Here is a 16,898-nt window from a genome sequence, read left to right on the forward strand (position 1 = left end):
TTATTATGACACAGCAAACAAGATAGACATGCTGGATTTCGTATCACAAAATCACAAGTCGAACACTTCTCAAGTGTCTAGGACTGGGTGATGTATTATTATTATTATTATTATTATTATTATTATTATTATGACACAGCAAACAAGATAGACATGCTGGATTTCGTATCACAAAATCACAAGTCGAACACTTCTCAAGTGTCTAGGACTGGGTGATGTATTATTATTATTATTATTATTATTATTATTATTATTATTATTATTATGACACAGCAAACAAGATAGACATGCTGGATTTCGTATCACAAAATCACAAGTCGAACACTTCTCAAGTGTCTAGGACTGGGTGATGTATTATTATTATTATTATTATTATTATTATTATTATGACACAGCAAACAAGATAGACATGCTGGATTTCATATCACAAAATCACAAGTCGAACACTTCTCAAGTGTCTAGGACTGGGTGATGTATTATTATTATTATTATTATTATTATTATTATTATTATTATTATTATTATGACACAGCAAACAAGATAGACATGCTGGTTTTCGTATCACAAAATCACAAGTCGAACACTTCCCAAGTGTCTAGGACTGGGTGATGTATTATTATTATTATTATTATTATTATTATTATTTTGGTATGACACAGCAAACAAGATAGATATGCTGGATTTCGTATCACAAAATCAGAAGTCGAACACTTCCCAAGTGTCTAGGACTATGTGATGTATTTTCGGATGATGCGTGCAGATCCCAGTAGGGTGGCCTTTTGCAGTTGACAGATCGTGATTTTGTCAATGTCTATTGTTTCCAAATGCCGGCTGAGATCTTTTGGCACGGCACCCAGTGTGCCCATCACCACTGGGACCACCTGCACTGGTTTCTGCCAGAGTCTTTGAAGTTCAATCTTGAGGTCCTGATAGCGGCTGAGTTTTTCCTGTTGTTTTTCGTCAATGCAACTGTCACCTGGGATGGCGACATCAATGATCCAAACCTTTTTCTTTTCCACAACTGTGATGTCTGGTGTGTTGTGTTCCAGAACTTTGTCAGTCTGGATTCGGAAGTCCCACAGTATCTTTGCGTGCTCATTTTCCAAAACTTTTGCAGGTTTGTGATCCCACCAGTTCTTTGCTGCTGGGAGGTGGTACTTGAGGCATAAGTTCCAATGAATCATTTGGGCCACATAGTTGTGCCTCTGTTTGTAGCCTGTCTGTGCGATTTTCTTACAGCAGCTGAGGATATAATCAATGGTTTCGTCGGTTTCCTGCATTTTGGGTCATCAGCTGATTTTTCGATCTTGGCCTGAATGGCCTTTGTTCTGATGTCTTGCTCCTGGGCTGCAAGGATCAGGCCTTCTGTCTCCTTCTTCAGGGTCCCATTCGTGAGCCAGAGCCAGGTCTTCTCCTTATTATTATTATTATTATTATTATTATTATTATTATTATTAATGTCATCAGCATTATTAAGAAAGGACTGGATGGCCATCTGTCAGGAGGGAACGGATTGTGTATTTCCTTTATGACAGAAGGGGGTTGGACTGGATGGTCCTTGGGGTCCCTTCCAACTATAGGATTTTATTATTATTATTATTATTATTATTATTATTATTATTGTCATCATCATTATTAAGTAAGGGCTGGATGGCCATCTGTCAGGAGGGATTGGATTGTGTATTTCCTTTATGACAAAAGGGGGTTGGACTGGGTGGCCCTTGGGGTCCCATCCAACTCGAGGATATTATTATTATTATTATTATTATTATTATTGTCATCATCATTATTAAGTAAGGACAGGATGACCATCTGTCAGGAGGGATTGGATTGTGTATTTCCTTTATGACAAAAGGGGGTTGGACTGGGTGGCCCTTGGGTCCCTTCCAACTAGGATCTTATTATTATTATTTTTATTATTATTATTATTGTCGTCATCATTATTAAGTAAGGGCTGGATGGCCATCTGTCAGGAGGGATTGGACTGTGTATTTCCTTTATGACAGAAGGGGGTTGGACTGGGTGGCCCTTGGAATCCCTTCCAACTCTAGGATCTTATTATTATTATTATCATCATCATTATCATCATTATTAAGTCACGGCGGGATGGCCATCTGTCAGGAGGGATTGGATTGTGTATTTCCTTTATGACAGAAAGGGGTGGACTGGATGGCCCTTGGGATCCCTCCCAATTCTAAAATTCTATTTTTTTTAATATATATGTTTATTGAAAATTTTATATTGAGAAAGGAAATTGAAAAGAGAAAAAAAGAAAATATATATATTTTCACATCGAAAGTGGGAGAACATTGGTTTTGTTTAGAAAGTAGGAAACAAAACAAGAGGAAAAAAGAGAAAAAAATAAAAATAAAATAAAAATAAAATTTGTTGACTTCCATCAGACCTTTTCTGGCTCTTGAATACTTGTCATGAAAATTTTTTATTATGGATAAGTAAAAAAAACCCTAATTCTATTATTATTGCTGTTGTTATTATCATAATCATCATCATTATTTTTAAGCAGAGGCGGGATGGCTATCTGTCGAGTGGGTTTTGGTTGTGACTTCCTTAAGGATAGAATGGGGTTGGATTGGATGGGCCTTGGGGCCTTTTCCAATACTGTACTACATTTCTATTGTTCTACAGCCATATTTCTCTATGACCCTTCTAATGACTGTGGGGCTGTATGGCCATCTGTCGGGAGGGCTTCGATTGTGTCTTCCTTTATGGAAGAATAGGGTTGGACTGGATAGCCTTTGGGGGTCCCTTAACTCTATTCAACCCCTAATTACCAATTCTATGAGATCCTGGGAGTTGTATCTTGTCCTCTTTGGCAGAGAAAGACCTTGAAAAACTATAATTCTCATTCAAAAGTTAACAATGTAAGTTAAATAATAAAAGTAATAGAAATAATTTAAAAATAATAATAGTAATGAACAACATTTAAGTCAGATAATAAAAGTAATAGAAATAATTAAAATAATAATAGTAATGAAGACATTAACATGAATACCAATTATAAGATTGGTGGTAATAATTACAGCTCAGGATCATTATCGTGCTGCTTTGCGCATGCGCAGCTATGACACTCCCGTCCAAGAGCGCTTCTCTCTACGCATGCGTTGAGTTATCCGAGAAGGGAGGGGCCTTTTTGAGCGCGTAACCATGGAGCTGCCTCGACGCCATTCACTGCTCCCGCCGCCATTTTCCGCGCATGCGCACTGCTCCGTTTGCCCTCTCCACGGCGAGGCGGCCATTTTGTCCCCGAGCAGCCGCCGCGATGCCCTCGGAGCCGGACAAGGACGTCTACCGGGAGCCCCCCTCCCGCACTCCGGCGCCCAACCCCCAGAGTACAGCCCCCAACCCCCTGGACTTGATCGAGACAGTCTTTTACTACGCCGTCGACCGTCCAGTCTCTCTCTGGAGAGGTGAGAAGCCTAGGAGGGCACTTCGGACCACAATTCCCAGAGTCCCTTGCAAGCGCCTCCAAGTTATCCTGTGAGCTGGTGCGCGCAGTGGGTTGTGGGGGTTGTAGTCCAAGTAGGCCTCTGGTTTACTAGCTATTCGAAACCATTTAGGATTTATCTGAAGATGTTGAATTCCTGTTGAGAATGTCTTCTCGCTTCCTCTCCTAATATTTGCCACAAAATAGGGAGGATAGCTTGTTTAATGATAATTTTAGGAATGAGAGACCTCTCAGTGCATATGTTATTAATAATAATAACAACACAATATAATAATATAATGATAACCTAAGGAATGAGAGACCTCTTAATGCATATGCTAATAATGACAATAATGCAATATAATAATATTATAATAATAAGCTAAGGAATGAAAGACCTCTTAGAGCATATGTTAATAATAATAATAATAATAATAATAATAATAATAATAATAATAATAATATGATAATCTTAGGAATGAGAGACCTCTCAATCCATGTGTTAATAATAATAATACAATATAATAATACAGTAGAGTCTCACTTATCCAAGACTCGCTTATCCAAGGTTCTGGATTATCCAAGGCATTTTTGTAGTCAATGTTTCCAATATATCGTGATATTTTGGTGCTAAATTCATAAATACAATAATTACAGCATAACATTACTGCGTATTGAACTACTTTTTCTGTCAAATTTGTTGTATAACATGATGTTTTGGTGCTTCATTTGTAAAATCATAACCTAATTTGACGTTTAATAGGCTTTTCCTTAATCCCTTCTTATTATCCAAGATATTTGCTTATCTAAGGTTCTGCCGGCCCGTTTATGTTGGATAAGTGAGACTCTACTGTAATACATTTTATTGGTTACCTTTCCTCATGACTCACAGCAGGGCACAATATAGCTAAAATATATAGATTTTTATTATTGTTAATATTTTTGGATAGCTTCTTGTTATTATTCTTAATAGTGTAATGCAAGAATACAAGTGTATCCTATGTTTATTCTTCCTAAGTGTGTCTCATAAGAATCTTAGGAATGAGAACTCTCAATGCATATGTTAATAGTAACAATATTATAATAATATAGTAATATTAAGGTGATGGTGATAATAATAATACATTTTGGTTGTCTCTTCTCACGACTCATGGCAGGTCACAACATAGTTAAAATACATAGATTATTATTATTGATATTATTTTTGTTGTTAATAATATAATGTAAGAATACAAGTGCATTCCAAGTTTGTCTAATGACAATATTATGGATGAGAAAACTGTAAGACTGGCTCTGAAATAAATGCAGTTTGATCCCATTTTCATCACCGTGGCTTAATGCATAGGATGGTGATGATGTTAGTGGTGTAAGCATTAAAATACATCTAGGCTCTGTTTAAAGACCTTCAGAGAATCCTAGAGTTGGAAGAGACCCGCAAAGGCTAGCCAGTCCAACCCCCTCCTGCCATACATAACTACACAATCAAAGCCCTCCCGACAGATGTCCATCTAGGCTCTGCTTTAAAGCCTCCAAAGAAGGCTCCCCTGCACTCCCAGGAAGCAGGGGATCCCATTGCCAAGCAGAAGCTTTTCCTGGTGCTGCCTTTTGACCCGTTTTTCTCCCTTCTGAAGAATGGATCGAGCGCCAGCACGCCAAGAACCGGATCTATTATTACCACCGGAAGTTCCGCCGTGTCCCGGACCTGACACAGTGCTTGGAGGATGACTACGTCTGTTTCTTCGAAGCGGAGATGCAGTGGAGGAGAGATTTGTAGGTTCTTCCTTATCCCTTTTCCTCCTGGCCTTGTTGTTTGGGAAGGGAAGAAGCGTTGGGATGTTATTTGCAGTCGAATACATCTGCATTTCAGTGAAATCATGGAATCCTAATGTTGAAAGGGTCCCCAAAGGCCTGGCTTCTCTCACTGCGATACAGAATGTCTAATTAAAAGCTCAGCTTAAACTAGGTGGCACGGTTTTCTTAGTATCTCTTTGCTCATTGACTTCCCTGTTTTGCAGTTTGGTCGACCAGGAAATAGTGAAAATTGTCCAGGATCGGATGGGGGCTTGCAAGCAGCGGGAAGGCACTAGTCACCTAGAGAACTGTGCCGCGGAGGTGCAGCAGTTCAAAGACGTGGCCCAGGCCTATCGGGACCGATGTGAGTCTAGGGTTTGATGGGGAAGAGAAATCCCATGAATGGGAAATGTGTATGTTGACTTGTATGGCAACCCCCATGAATTTTGTAGGGTTTTCTTGGCAAGGAATGGCCAAAATCACCATTATGTTGTCGTTATGGCCATTCCTACCCCTGGAAATTATTATTGGTTTCAGGCATTTCTTCCCCCGAAATAACAGGCTATTTAGACAATCCCTTCCTCTGAAATACAGCCTGTGTCAACCGATATTCATTAGCAGTCATTGGCTTTAAGGGTTTGAACTGTTTAAATATTATTAATGTCATTCTACTTTAATGTTTGTATATTTTTAGGTTCAAAACTGTATCATACTGTTTTACTGTAAGCCGCTTTTGAGTCTATTTTTTAGAGACAAAAAACAGGATACTACTACTACTACAGTAGAGTCTCACTTATCCGACACTCACTTATCCAACATTCTGGATTATCCAACGCATTTTTGTAGTCCATGTTTTCAATACATCGTGATATTTTGGTGCTAAATTCGTAAATACAGTAGTTACTACATAGTATTACTGTGTATTGAACTACTTTTTTGTCAAATTTGTTGTATAACATGATGTTTTGGTGCTTAATTTGTAAAATAACTTAATTTGATGTTTAATAGGCTTTTCCTTAATCCCTCCTTATTATCCAACATATTCGCTTATCCAACATTCTGCCGGCCCGTTTATGTTGGATAAGTGAGACTCTACTGTACTACTACTAATAATAATAATAATAATAGGTGGTTTTGGCAATTCCTTCCCCTGAAATACAGGCTATGCCACCTGATATTCATTAGTCTTCCTTCCAGGTACTAACCAGGAGACACTTTGCTTAGCTTCTAACATCAGACAGGATCTGGTGCCTTTTGGGTTTCAAATGCACTGCAAAACTATTGAGGTGTACCTGCTCTTCTAGTCTAAACTGAAAGGCCTTTTGATGCCTCTGCAGAACTGTGTCCAGTACCCTTATGTTGAGTTAATAGCAATTATGGCATCTTTTTCTTGGTGAATTTCTAATTGAATAAAGGGAGATTATTTTTATATTCTTAAGGCTGGGACGATTCATACGATGGAATCCTCTGTGAAGGGAGTCTAGGTGTCTCCTCAGAGACCTTGATCTTGATGGATTTATTTGTTTGTTGTATTTACGCAACTTTCCTCCTAGATGGTGAACTCGGTTCCCACGGAAATGCTCGCACGTGTTTAATGAAGCAGAAGCACCGGATGATCGCTGCAAGGAAGGCTTCTGCGGCAGCAGCAACAGAAGCGTAACTCCAAGGCCTTTCCTGAACTGAATGTCGAGACAACAGAATGACGTGACCAGGTATTGCTGTGTTTGAAAGCACAGCACATTTTCAATAAAGCAAACAATTTACATGTAACTGTTCTGAAAAAAAATTAAAATTATCATGGTAAAAATTTTTCTCCATGTTTGTAGAAGGAACGTGAAGTGTCCATTAAGATACCTTAGAAACAATGGGATTTGCTATTTGTTTTGGGAGCAAGTTTTGGAATCCAAGTGCAGTCTGCTTGCGAAGATAGAATAATCTTATGCCTCAGTTCCCCTAATATTTTAGACAGCTATGGTACAAATAATCTACATATATTTTTTTAAAATTCTTAAACTGCAGAATATAGTAATTCTACCTTCCTGCCTGGCAAAAGAGGGTGGACTAGATAGCCTTTGGGGTCCCTTCCAACTATAGGAGTATAATAAATGATAATGGATAATAATGTAGTAATTCTACCTGGATGGTCACTTCCAACTTCACCTAAGAAGCCTCCCATGTTAAGGCTTCTCAATGGGTGCTGTCTCTGAGCATGTGTGAGTTCTCTCGGCCCACCACCCACCCTTTTGCATCTGCTTCTACCATGAGTAGCAACTGCCATTCATGAATGTAGGCAATGCAGCATGGTTTTACAGAAGAAAGAAATTTACCCTTATGGACTTCATTCTCATTCAGTAAAAATATATTCTTCCCCATAAAGACTGCTGTCAATCAAAAGAGCCCACCAAAGCAAAGAAATATTGACCAGACTGGTTTTAGAAATCTCTTGGTTCTGATACTTTATTGAACATGTTAGTCTTAAAAGAGTTTCCTCTTAAGTAGTGGCCACAGCGGCTGCCTGGGTTCTCTGCACAGAGACTCGGGTGGCATGGGTCTTTGCCAGGTGGTCTGTAAACTCCTGCAGAAAGAAAAGAAAACGTAAGAATCCTGTACTAAATGTTTCATGACCTAAAGATCATTATCCAAAGCAACAGCCGTGCTTGCACGATTTGCAGTTAGGAAAAAAGTCAGTATCACATTAGCAAATATATTTAGCTTACGATTTGGACTTCCTCCCCAGCTCTTGGAAGAGGAATAAAAGCCAATCCCAAGACGTTGTTCCTAATCTCACACTTTCCTTACCTGATATGGAGATTTGGTGAAAATGGTCTCCTTCCACAGGTCGGGGGTCAGATAGCTGTAGGTCTTGGAGATGGCATCAAAGGTGGCCTTGGCTGGAAAAAAGAATGATAGTTCATTGACAAGCGGTTCATCAACAAGGGACTCCCAACTGCATCACCGTCACTGAGCACACGTGGGTCCACAACATTCTGGCTTGTTGAGTCCGGGAAGGAACAGGGAGACCACTGAGTCAGGTCCCGCTGCCGTGCATTTAGGGACTCCATTACTGTCCCTCTCGGAAAACGACAGCAGCGCCACTGGCATTGTGCGCCACTGAGCAGAGCTGAGAGGGTTTGAAAGCTCATCCCAAAGTATAGCACTAACACCAAACTGGAAACACTTCCATTGATTTCATGTCGTAGTTTCCCCCCCATATAAATATAAAACACTTCTTTTTCTTCTGGTAGTATTGAAATTAGTGTGTGTCTTGTTATCAATGGTATCTTGCAATTGATCGAATATGGGATTAAGTCACTTAAAGTGACACAAGACTCTGGCTGCCTTTGTATCAGCCGACAGCCATGACTCCCATCCTCAACTTTTTCCTAACACAGGCCTAGCTCTGCCTTGCAAGGTATGGGTCATAATTAAAGATACCTTAATTAACATAATATTAATGACAAAGATACAAATAGAGAACAGTCATAGATACTATAATATCCAATAATAATTCAAAAAATGCTACTACTGTTATTAGTATCTCTGTATTAGTATTAGTTTTTATGTTGAATGTTTTTAATATTGTGGAATGATATTTTAAATTGTAAGTCGCTCAGAGCACTCTTGTGGAGAGCGACTAATTAAGAAATAAAGTGAAGTGAAGTATCTTCACCATGATGTCTCTTATTAGGGTACAGCAATAACAATGTCAACAAAATAATAATAATAATGCATGGCAGAATGGGGTTGGACTGGATAGCCTTTGGGAGGCTTCTAACTGGGGGCCACAAACCTACCAAAGTTGCCCAAAGTGGCTGTGCAGCCCCTGGCCGAGGTGTAGCAGTCGTCAATGCCAGCCATCATTAGCAGTTTCTTCGGAACCGGAGCAGAGACGATCCCAGTGCCACGTGGTGCAGGGATGAGACGCACCAGGACTGAGCCACACCGACCGGTGACCTAAAACAAAAGATGGAAGATCAGCTTCATATAAGGAGAGACTTCACATGGTTTCATGCTGATACAGCCCCTCCAACGCCCAGTTACCTTGCAAGGCACGGTGTGGGGCTTGCCGATCTTGTTGCCCCAGTAGCCCCGCCTGACTGGTACGATGGACAGCTTGGCCAAGATGATGGCCCCCCGGATGGCGGTGGCCACCTCTTTGGAGCATTTGACGCCGAGACCCACGTGGCCGTTGTAGTCACCGATGGCCACAAACGCCTTGAACCGGGTGCGTTGACCGGCACGCGTCTGTTTCTGCACTGGCATGATCTTCAGAACCTCGTCTTTCAGAGAAGAGCCCAGGAAAAAGTCAATGATTTCAGATTCCTGCAAAAGCAATGTTGTTGACTCATCAGCCGCTGCAAAAGAATCACCACTATTGCAACAAGCAAGACCCCCCCACAAAGCTGCCCAGAGTGATACCTTGATTGGAAGGGAGAAAAGGTAGATCTCTTCCAGGGACTTGATCTTCATGTCTTTGACCAGGCGGCCAAGTTTGGTGACTGGGATCCACTGCAAGGATGGAAAAGAACTATTTTAAGCCCAAAACACACTATCAAGTCATTTACACCAAATGTAACCTAGAGAGGCCATGGAACACTGTCATAATATTATGCCAAGAATATTACTTATTTATATTCTATTATATATTCATATTATTCTATCATTCAGTACAACTGTCATTGGCTGCTACCAGTCAAAGCATCTGTCTGGCTGATGAACTTAACCAGGGCTTATTTTTGTGGTAGGGCTTATGTAACAAAGAAAAATCTGTTCCTGGTTTGAAAGTGTTATTCCTGATTAGTTGTGCAGAGCTTACTTTGAAAGTAGTTGTTCTACTCCAGAAACTTCATTTTAGTGGCTGTCACAAACTATGTTGAATTTCTTGACTCTATGAGGTACTTATTGAAAAACTAAAGCAAAATGTGCTGCAGGATGGCCCTTCCGCAGAAACAAACATTTTTGCAGTTTAATAAACTGTTCCCATGTTTTAAAGATAGAGCCAATTAGAAATTGACATTGATAACACAGGAACATAAATTGTGTTGCATAGTGTTATCTTAACCACAGCTTATTTTTGGTAGGGCTTATATTATGGGCATCATGCTAGTTCTGATTTCCAGAGGAAACAAAACAGTAGTAATAAGGGTTTCCTCTGTGAATAGCTTTTGGACTCCGGTGTACTGCGCTAACAGTGCAATTCGGACTTTTAAGTGCAGAGAGAATAAAAAGGATGGAGCCCAACTCACTTCTTTGTCCTCGGCCTTGCCTCCGCGGGCCCCACGGCCTCTTCCCCGGCCCCTGCCCCGTCCGCGGCCCCTTCCTCGGCCTCCGCTGCCAAAGCCCCCACGGAAGCCGCCTCGGGCCGCCGGTCCTCCTCCTCCGGCACCACCACCAGCCCCTCCAGCTCCTCCCGCAGCACCGGCGTCGTCCGCCATTTGCTGCCAAAAGGAAAAAAGAGACATGGGAATCGTCATTTGTTACAAGCCTCAGTGTCCAAATCATTCTCATTGAGTGCCACATCATGTGGCTTTCAAACCTTTTCACTCAGACAGGCTTTTAAAGGTTTTTAAGATTAAGTCATAGGATTTTTATCGTGTCAGAAGCAAATTGAAATAAGTCCTTTCTACAGAGATGTTGCCCAGGGGATGTCTGAATGTGTTACCATCCTACTGGGAGGCTTTTCTCATGTTCCCGCATAGCTAGGGCTGACCAACGGGAGCTCACCCCATCCTGTGGATTCGAACCTTCATCCTTCAGGTCAACATTTCAGTTGGCACAAGGGTTTAACCCACTGCGCCACCATGGCCCCCAAGTCATGGGGTTTGGCTTTGAATAGGTTTGGGATGTTAACTATTAATTTTTAATTAATACCATTGCTACTTAATTCTGTTTAATGTTTGTACATATTTGGATGGAAAACTGTATTGAAAAGCTTTTTAATGCAAGCTTCTTTGAGTCTCCTTTGTGGAGAGAAAAAGCAGGGTATAAATAAACATAATAATAATACAGACAGTAATAATATTTTATTTATAACCTGCCCTATCTCCCCAGGGAGGGACTTGGGGCGGTTTCCAACAAACAATGGCAAACATCCAATGCCACAATAAGTAAAAACAAAACATTAAAAAAACATATAAATACAAATTTATAATAATTAACAAAAAGGTAAGTGATTAAATAGACGTGGCAGATCTATATCACAGGGATGAAAATATGTGGGTTTTTATATTATTATTAGATAGGACTGTGCTTTTGATGGGACCATTTGTTTTCATTGTATGTGATGTCTTTGCTTTTATATCTTGTTCACGGCTTTGAACAGGATAGAAATAAATAAAAATAATATCTGATTTTAAGAGTATTTTCACATATTGACTATAGTCAATTCAATATCCCTTATTCATTGACACACAGTCCATGAAGCCACGTTTGTTGATATCTAACAAAGGCTACAAATATGGCTCTATTCTAGAGCAGTCTGGATTCCCAGATAATTTATCTTATTTATTTATTTAAAATATTTATATTCCATCCCAAAGGGGACTCATGGCGGATGACAATGCACATATACATGGCAAACATTCAATGTCATTAGATATATGACATATAGAAAAGACACAGAGGCCATTTAACATCTTCCAGCTTCTGGATTCATGAGATAAGGGCTATTCAACCTGTATTTTAAATATTCAAAGTAATGCATTCCAGACTTTCTATATTATTATTATTAATATCCCATTTTATCTCCCCAAAGGGGACTCTGAGCAGCTTGGCAGAAGAGCATTAGCAGACTTTAAAATATACAAAAATTAAAACAGAACTAAACACAAACAGCAATAAAACAATTTAGTTAAAATCCTATTTAAAAAGGATCTTCATCATTTTTCTTCCCTACACTGCCATATAATTCAATGATCAAAGCAGATAATCCACATTGTAATTCAGATGGCCAAAGCAGACCCACATTACCTCCTTTGATCTGGATTATCGGAGTCCACACTGCCATATAATCCAGTTCAAAGCAGATAATCTGGATTTTATATGGCAGTGTAGAAGGAGCCCCACATGGGCCTATAAGAAATAATCCAGCCCAGTATAGCCTCCCCATGGCCTGCTAATTCAGACATTTCTAATCTTGTATACATTAAGGCCTTAGTAGGCCCAAAACAAAGGATCCACGTCTGAATGTAGACTTGAATCCATAACTAACAGCTCCCGGGGAAAAATTATACAGAAAATATTTTCCTTTTGGACTCCTTAGGAGATTAGCAACCATTCCCAACTCGCGGAAATCGATTTAAACCCGCGATGACAACGGATTCCCCTTTCCCAGCGGTTCTTTGACAAATCCCCTCACTTACGTGATCTCGATTAGAAGGCCGAAAGCCTGCGACGGAAGGTATTTATTCACCGCCAACTCTCGCGAGGTTTTCCTCACGGCTGACCAGACGCGCAGCCGCAGAAGATTTGTTATGTGGTGATGCTGGTGTTGGGAACCCCATACCGAGCATGGATTAAGGTACGCAGTCTATAAAAAGGCCTCTAGAGACGAGCCACTTCCTGTCTGCACTTGGCCACGAGGTAAGCAATACCTAGGAGAGGAAGTTGCAGGATATAGAAGAAAGTGCATAGACATTTGGGGCTTTGGCAGGCCCCTAAATTATGGTATTTTATTCCTATTATTATTATTATTATTATTTTATTCATATAATTATGATAACAATAAAATATCATAATTATATTATGTACTAGCTGTGCCCGGCCACTCGTTGCTGTGGCGAAGTCTGGTGGTATGGGAAATAAAAGTATTGAGGAATTGGTGGTAGTTAAGGTAAAGGGTAAAGGTTTTACCTTACATTAAGTCCATTATAAATGGGTTATATAGCTGTGTGGAAGGACCTTGAATCTACACTGCCTTATAATCCAGTGCAAATTAGATAATCTGTGGAAGAGGCCTGAGGCCTAACTCTGCCTGTCCTCTGGGCTGAATGGGTTGCTAGGAGACCAAGTGGGCGGAGCTTAGCCTTTAACTGGCAGCAATTGGATAAAAACAATTATTCCTCTCCCTCTAATTAGAACTTTATTTTTCTTTTCTTTTTGTTGTATGAACGTAGAGGCATGGATGAGGGGTTGTGCTGCCAAGTTTAGTGTTTCTGGGATGTGCAGTTTTGTTGTTTTGTCCTAGGCCGAAATTTCATTACCCTTTTATATAGATAGATCACAAGTGTGATATAATTATAATAGCGTTATGATCCATTCATCATTCCGAGTGCCTCTTTGCAAATGGGTGCTGTATAGCTATTTATTATTTTTATACTTATTTATATTTATTATTTACACTTCTATTAATAATAATATCCTAATAATATTACTACTGTTATCCAAATACAAATATACAAATAATAATAATACCCAAAGAACCATAATATAATATCCAGAGAATAATACTAATCATAACCTAATATTTGTAATACTACTAATGGTACTTTTCTAATACACAAATAATAATATCCAAATAATAATACTACTTTAATCATAATACAGTATACAAATAATAATAATAACACCCAAAGAATCATAATATAATTATATCCAAAGAATAATACTAATCATAACCTAATACAGTAGAGTCTCGCTTATCCAACGTAAATGGGCCGGCAGAACGTTGGATAAGCAAATATGTTGGATAAGAAGGAGAGATTAAGGAAAAGCCTATTAAACATCAAATTAGGTTATGATTTTACAAATTAAGCACCAAACCATGTTGTACAACAAATATGACAGAAAAAGTAGTTCAATACGCACTAATGCTATGTAGTAATTACTGTATTTGTTTATTATTTATTTACTTTTATTTATAGCATTTATATTCCGCCCTTCTCACCCCGAAGGGCGGATCACATTACACATATAGGCAAACATTCAATGCCTTTTAACATAGAACAAAGACAAACAAACATAGGCTCCAAGCGGGGCTCGAACTCATGACCTCTTAGAGTGATTCATTGCAGTTAATTTCACTGGCTTGCTCTCCCGCCTGCGCCACAGCCCAAAATTTAGCACCAAAATATGATATATTAAAAACATTGACTACAAAAATGCGTTGGATAAGCAAGTGTTGGATAAGTGAGACTACTGTATTTGTAATACTAATAATACTTTGCTAATACACAAATAATAATATCCAAAGAATCATACTAATCATAATCCAGTAATGTTACTAAAAATATCCTAATGCTGATGCTAAAGTATAAATAATAATATCCAAAGGATAATACTAATAATATCCTATTAATATTATAATATGATGATGATATTCTAATAATAATGATGATGATGGACTCATTGGAAGCTGAGCACAGGATTGCATGGGGGGAAACTGAATAATTGAATCCTCAAAAGTACAATCTCAATTCTGCCCCTTTTGAGGCACTGTCTGAAAATCGCCTTTGGCCTTTTCAATGGCTTTGGGTGAGATATTGGTGCCCACAGCAAAGGGAATGTTTAGCTTATTGCCCTCAAGCCTGAGGAGTGTGCAATAAAACCCATGTTCCTATACTCTGCATGAGAGAAGAGCCTCATATGGAATTTCTAAGAAAAATTAAGGATTTCAGGCCAAACTTCAGAGACTAATTAATGCTTTTTTTTTTCATCTTCAGGATACATAAGAAGACTGCATCTCGAAACGTTGGAGAACCTCGAATGCTGTGAGTGGAAGAAGAGAGCCATGGAGATAAACAACAAAGAGAATAGGCTTCTTGTTGAAGAAGAATCACTCAATTTGTTGTATCCAGAACAGAATAATAGTCGGAAGATATAGATATGTGTATTAATGAAATAAAAATAAATTTCTTGTTTGCACTTGTGTGTCTTGTACCATTAATCTGTGTTCTGTAATGTTTCATGTCTTATCAATACAGCACATGTTACAGTTTTTAGTTGCATTTTCTTAATTGGTTGCTTAAGGTCTGCTTTGGAGCATTTAAGTCATGGCCATCCAGCCGCTGCTTAAAAGCGTCCAAAGAAGGAACCTCCTTTAAAACTCCTTAAGAGAAGAAAATAATATTGAAAATATAATAATAGTATCCAACTAAGAACAATAATAACCAGAAAATAAAAAATAATATCCTAGTAGTAATTATTATTTATTTAATACTGTACATTTATATCCCACCCTTCTCGCCCCGAAGAGAACTCAGAGCAGCTTACAAATTAAATTTACATACAAGTATTATTAGCACAATACTGGCAATAAATTACTATATTGTACTATATCGATATATTGTAATATTAGTAATATTACATGTAATATATAATTAATGTTATATTGTATTAGTATTATATAATATCCAAATGATAATATCCTAATTCATGTTCTGAATACAGTACTACATAACATTACTGCATATTGAACTACTTTTTCAGTCAATTTTGTGACATGTTCGGTGCTTAATTTGTAAAATCATAGCCTAATTTGATGTTTAATCGGCTTTTTCTTAATCCCTCCTTTTTATCCAACATATTCACTTATCCAACCCGTTTATGTTGGATAAGTGAGAGACTACTGTAATAGTATCCATCTAAGAACAATAATAACCAGAAAATAAAATATCCTAGTAGTAATAATATCTAAATGGTAATAATATCCTAATAATCCTATCCATATTCTGAATATATCCAGAATATAAAAATATCTTTTTAATACAGTAGAGTCTCAATTATCCAACACTGGATTATCCAACGCCTTTTTGTAGTCAATGTTTTAAATACATTGTGATTTTTGGTGCTAAATTCGTAAATACAGTAATTACTATATAGTATTACTGCGTATTGAACTACTTTTTCTGTCAAATTTGTTGACTGTGGCGCAGCTGGCTAGTAACCAGCTGCTATAAATCACTACTGACCGAGAGGTCATGAGTTCGAAGCCCGGGTCGGGTTAAGCCTCCGACCATAAAAAAAAATTAAAAAATAGCTCCGGCTTGCTGTTGACCTAGCAGCCCCGAAAGACAGTTGCATCTGTCAAGTAGGGAAAATTTAGGTACGCTTTATGCGGGAGGCTAATTTAACTAATCTACAACACCATAAAAAACTGCTCACGAGGAAAAGAATGAGGAAGAACACCCACCAATTGACGGTGAAGCAACAGCTCCCCCTGTGGCCGGAATCGTGAAGCTGGAAAGATGTTAAAAAATGCCTCTGTGTCTGTCTAAAACTGAATGTTGTTTGTCTGTTGGCATTGAATGTTTGCCATATATGTGTTCATTGTAATCCGCCCTGAGTCCCCTTCGGGGTGAGAAGGGCAAAATATAAATACTGTAAATAAATAAATAAAATAAGCATAATGTTTTGGTGCTTAATTTGTAAAATCATAACCTAATTTGATGTCTAATAGGCTTCTCCTTAATCTCTCCTTATTATCCAACATATTCGCTTATCCAACATTCTGCCGGCCCGTTTATGTTGAATAAGTGAGATTCTACTGTATATAAAAATATCTTTGTAATAATATCCAAATAGTAATAATATTCCATTAATTCTATTCATGTCATATATCACAGCTTCCAGTTTTTGACTCCATCACCTGAACTGGTTGCTATTTTTTAATCTGTTGATCCATGCCTCAATGCTTCTCTAAAAGGAGCCCGGAAGGCGAAGTGAG

General features: G+C 38.5%; 2 protein-coding genes and 2 non-coding genes across 5 annotated transcripts; 2 read left to right on the top strand and 2 right to left on the bottom strand.

The window, feature by feature from the left end:
- Positions 1 to 3,224: 3,224 nt before the first annotated feature.
- On the top strand, positions 3,225 to 15,097 carry ndufb10 (NADH:ubiquinone oxidoreductase subunit B10). Of its 2 annotated transcripts, none has more exons than XM_062964523.1 (5): positions 3,225 to 3,428; positions 5,077 to 5,215; positions 5,461 to 5,600; positions 6,790 to 12,901; positions 14,896 to 15,097. In XM_062964523.1, the coding sequence occupies exons 1-4, from the start codon at positions 3,281 to 3,283 to the stop codon at positions 6,894 to 6,896; spliced, it is 534 nt and encodes a 177-aa protein (XP_062820593.1). In that variant the 5' UTR covers positions 3,225 to 3,280; the 3' UTR covers positions 6,897 to 12,901; positions 14,896 to 15,097. The 2 variants fall into 2 exon arrangements, with proteins under 2 accessions (XP_062820593.1, XP_003229998.3); XM_003229950.4 differs by having other exon boundaries at positions 6,790 to 12,817.
- On the bottom strand, positions 7,667 to 10,671 carry rps2 (ribosomal protein S2). Its single transcript, XM_003229947.4, has 6 exons — positions 10,483 to 10,671; positions 9,656 to 9,745; positions 9,278 to 9,559; positions 9,031 to 9,190; positions 8,036 to 8,127; positions 7,667 to 7,811 (listed from the first exon to the last, which is right to left on the bottom strand). The coding sequence occupies exons 1-6, from the start codon at positions 10,669 to 10,671 to the stop codon at positions 7,728 to 7,730; spliced, it is 897 nt and encodes a 298-aa protein (XP_003229995.1). The 3' UTR covers positions 7,667 to 7,727.
- Positions 8,227 to 8,367, bottom strand: LOC134294254 (small nucleolar RNA SNORA64/SNORA10 family). The gene has a single exon (XR_010001218.1). It is a non-coding gene; the product is annotated as a small nucleolar RNA SNORA64/SNORA10 family (small nucleolar RNA).
- On the top strand, positions 14,668 to 14,797 carry LOC134294257 (small nucleolar RNA ACA64). The gene has a single exon (XR_010001221.1). It is a non-coding gene; the product is annotated as a small nucleolar RNA ACA64 (small nucleolar RNA).
- Positions 15,098 to 16,898: the final 1,801 nt, after the last annotated feature.

Source organism: Anolis carolinensis, unplaced genomic scaffold (genome assembly GCF_035594765.1).
Source record: "Anolis carolinensis isolate JA03-04 unplaced genomic scaffold, rAnoCar3.1.pri scaffold_13, whole genome shotgun sequence".
NCBI lineage: Eukaryota > Metazoa > Chordata > Lepidosauria > Squamata > Dactyloidae > Anolis > Anolis carolinensis.

Excerpts from the sequence above, each read along its gene's own strand:
- ndufb10 (XM_062964523.1), top strand. The coding sequence starts at position 3,281 with ATGCCCTCGGAGCCGGACAAGGACGTCTACCGGGAGCCCCCCTCCCGC. Across the intron at positions 3,429-5,076 it reads TCCAGTCTCTCTCTGGAGAG|AATGGATCGAGCGCCAGCAC; the intron begins GTGAGAAGCCTA and ends TCCCTTCTGAAG. Across the intron at positions 5,601-6,789 it reads CCAGGCCTATCGGGACCGAT|ATGGTGAACTCGGTTCCCAC; the intron begins GTGAGTCTAGGG and ends CTTTCCTCCTAG.
- rps2 (XM_003229947.4), bottom strand. The coding sequence starts at position 10,671 with ATGGCGGACGACGCCGGTGCTGCGGGAGGAGCTGGAGGGGCTGGTGGT. Across the intron at positions 8,128-9,030 it reads AGCCACTTTGGGCAACTTTG|CCAAGGCCACCTTTGATGCC; the intron begins GTAGGTTTGTGG and ends TCTTTTTTCCAG. Across the intron at positions 7,812-8,035 it reads TCACCAAATCTCCATATCAG|GAGTTTACAGACCACCTGGC; the intron begins GTAAGGAAAGTG and ends TTCTTTCTGCAG.